The 3600-nt window shown below is 48.4% G+C and overlaps 1 protein-coding gene across 1 annotated transcript; it reads right to left on the bottom strand.

The window, feature by feature from the left end:
- Nucleotides 1-264: 264 nt before the first annotated feature.
- LOC112896422 (probable E3 ubiquitin-protein ligase ARI9) lies at nt 265-3328 on the bottom strand. Its single transcript, XM_025964382.1, has 3 exons — nt 2514-3328; nt 2315-2392; nt 265-561 (listed from the first exon to the last, which is right to left on the bottom strand). The coding sequence occupies exons 1-2, from the start codon at nt 3122-3124 to the stop codon at nt 2320-2322; spliced, it is 684 nt and encodes a 227-aa protein (XP_025820167.1). The 5' UTR covers nt 3125-3328; the 3' UTR covers nt 265-561; nt 2315-2319.
- Between the last annotated feature and the right edge of the window lie 272 nt (nt 3329-3600).

Genomic DNA, 3600 nt, shown 5'->3' with positions numbered 1-3600 from the left:
GGAGAATGTCATGGCCTCATACCAACTGGTCGGTTTCCCAGTTGAAAATGCAAACTCAACAGTTCCGACCATAAAAATGTCGTCACGTGTTGTCACAAATCAGGGTATCAGACTGATTTGCAGTGCTTTCCGCGCTTTCTTCTAGCCATACTGAAGCAATTGTCATTCTGTTCAGTTGAACAGTTGACACGGCTGAGAAATCTAAAAAAGATAACAAACCTATATGTCATTATCAAACATAAGACACTCCCTCCAATGGAATAGTTTTGTCAACACAATTCCCCATATTTATAATGCATTGCAAATTTCAAGCACTGTCAAGCTTAGCTTAAACTAAAGAAAGACGTCTGGCACCCATATAGTTGTAATGAAGGTTCGTTAAGACCAACCACAAACAGGAGAACCTTCCAAAATTCTCTAGAGGATGCCAGACTATTCATGGTTCACATGAGAGTCCAGAGAAACCCTACTGATAGTAACATCGGTACCTACTTCATGCTGAAACCGCCATGTATTCAGCTCCCATTGCTTGGCGGAGCCACAGCAGAATTGAAGCCAGACCTGCAGTTGAATCAAACGTCTCCTATCAACTATAATGTACAACAAAATACTAGTATTTCATTTGTTAATTCTCTGTATTGTAAGCTTACTCCTTATGCTTAAATATAAAAGCAGCATTGCACCAAAAATATACGGCACCAGTAGTGTGTGAAAAACAGGGGTCTTAAGGATAAGTTGGCAATATCAAAGTCGACCATATGCATAACAAGCACCGGCTTTAAATGAAATACACTAACGACTAGTCTCAAGTTTGAGACCCGCCGTCAAGGAATAAACAAATGAAGCCATGGCAGGGATGTTTGCCCGTGCTACCATAGGAAGGCCTGCTGTCGCTATGCCGGGGCCGCATGTGGCCATGGGGAGATTTTTTTTTAGTGGGACCCACCTTAAAAGCCAGTCTTGGTCTCAAACATAACAAAAGCAAACCTCAGCGCATATGGGACCAACATCAAGATTCATGAAGATCTTATATGGTCCTACTGTCCAAGCAAGATATTATCTCTTCTCCTTACACTATTTTCCTCAAGTGATAACTAACTTATTAGGGGTGTAATGGGCTAATGGCATGGTGCCATGTGGTGGATCACAATATACAGAACACAGAAATGGGACAATACAACAGCTACTTTTGTAATAGAGATGGAAGTGCTAGAAGACAAATGAAATTAGGTAGAAATGTTATTTGTATTTTTTTCCATTTCCAAACGTTGCAATGTGACAGTGCACAAGACTAACACCTGAAAGGTATACATAGCAGCATGAAAATATAATATGCACAGGAGCATATTTCACAAGTTCTCAGCTTAAAAGAATAAAGGAATAAAGAGTGAATTTATGAAAATAAGGACTCCCATGATAGAGCAATTACCATCAGCTGTTCTGAAAATCACCAACTAAACAAAACTAATAATTTTACACAAATTGCTGTTAAATTTATCTGTCAAGCACTAAGTCTTAAATTCAGTAAGGATAATAGAAACGAGGATAAGACTGTCAATAAGGTGCCAAAAGAGAAGAATATAACAAGAAACTTTTGTAGCTCATCAGTAGTTCCATGCAAGACTAATTTACACAAATTTGAATAGCTTCAGTAATTCAGTTTAAGCTGACTGACTCAAAGATGACAAAGTCTATGCATAAAGTTGTTTGTCCACAGCACAAGTTACCTTTCCCAACAAAGGCAATGCTCACACAAAACCACTGACTAACTGAACACTACTGCTCAGTCCAGAATAAAACCAAATACTGAAAACAGGCCTACACTAACAAGGCAACAACTAGACATATGTCATAAAGTTAAACACCCTCAGCCCACAGTAAGAGCTATACAGCAGTGACATAGCACTTACTGCAACTCTAGCTCTCTGTTTCCAGTTCGAAAAACAGAAACCAAAATACAATCTCTGAAATGGAAAAGTTCCCATCACACAGCACAGGCACAAAGCACCAAAAAAGAAGCATTTCCGCGTATCAATAATTTGTCGTTGAAGTACTAAACAAGAACAGCTAATTGGACTAGCACACAATAGTTTTGTTCAGACAATTTGACACGTAACTCGTCGCAGAATTGTAAGTCCTACAAACTTAGCTCAAATCAGAGCATACCAAACAATCACTGCACATTACTAGTAGTCAATTAAGGTCAAGCAAAAGCCAGATGGACCTCAGCATCCTCTTGAAAGGTCAACAAAGGACACGATACATGGTTTTAATGGTAAACCACATAAAGTACACTGATTAGCATGATCCACACCTGTTTCAGGCCCCAGGACAGCCGTCATGTATCAGAGCCCATGGCTTACAGCATCCATAGCAGAACTCAAACCCACATCTGTACAATTGAATCAAGCAACTTGAATGTGATACGAAATACCAAAGTAGATCGAAGTTACAAGGACGAAAATCAGTTTGGTTAGTTTTCAGCACTGCGAAAAAAGAGGCATTTTTTTTACCTGCAGGTAATGTGCAGGCAGCCACTGGACTTCTCGACGTAGAACCTGCATCGCGGGCAGCGCTTCCAGTTGCCCTCGCGGGCGGCCTCCACGAGCAGCAGGTCCTCCCGCGCGCGCTCCCCCTCGCCGAGCCGCGCGAACTCCTCGCAGGACACGCCGGCGTGCCACGGCACCCCGCACCGCGCGCAGAAGAGCCGGCGGCACCCCTGGCACTCGGACTGGGTCACGCACTCCTCGGCACCGCCGCCGTCGTCGTCCGCCACCATCATCTCGGAGCAGTCCGGGAACGGGCAGTAGGTGCGGCGCGCGCCGAGGAAGAGCGACTCGCAGAGCGCGCGGCACCACCGCTCGAAGACCTCGGGCGGGAGCGCCCCGCGGCAGAGCTCCGGGTCGAGCGCGGCCGCGCAGGACGCGTCGGGGCACCGCACCACGGCGCCGCCGCCGCCGCCGCCCGACTCGAGCTTGGCGCGGACGTGGCCGGACAGGCACGCGCGGCAGAACGCGTGCGCGCAGGCGGCGCCCCCGCGGTGCGCCGCGGCGGGCGCCATGGGCTCCATGCAGATGCTGCAGGGGTGGTGCTGCTGGGGCTGCGCCCCCTCGGCTCCCGCCATTTCGGCCGTGGGCGGCGGAGGGACGCCGCGCCGGCTTCTTTTCCGCAGGGAAACGGACGAGGAGGAGAATAATCTCCGCGACTCGGATCAGATGCGGCCAAGCAGTATGGGTTCAGGGTTCTGTTGGGATTTCTAGGGGGGCAGTCCGGTCTTTCCCCGGTTGACGGCTTCCATGGGAAGGGTCGAGGAGTGCAAAAGGCGGGGCCGGCCTGCTGGTCTTCGGAAAAAAATCCATGTGAAAATCCGTTCCATTTAATAATCCCCGTGCTAATCTGTCTCTGGATGCGTAACCGTCGGTCCACCTCTCCCTGCGCGTCGTTTGGCGCCGGCGTTTCTGCGACATGCCGCCTCGGCCTCCTCGCTCCCTTCCGCCATGATCCCAGTTGACGCCACGAGCCAGCCCTTCCTCAGTCGCCTCGTCGTCTTCACGAACGGAACCGCGAGGAGGGCAGGGGGTAGCGCGATGGAGACGAGAC

Source organism: Panicum hallii, chromosome 6 (genome assembly GCF_002211085.1).
Source record: "Panicum hallii strain FIL2 chromosome 6, PHallii_v3.1, whole genome shotgun sequence".
NCBI classification, from domain to species: Eukaryota; Viridiplantae; Streptophyta; class Magnoliopsida; order Poales; family Poaceae; genus Panicum; species Panicum hallii.
This window is presented reverse-complemented; position numbering and strand designations above follow the sequence as displayed.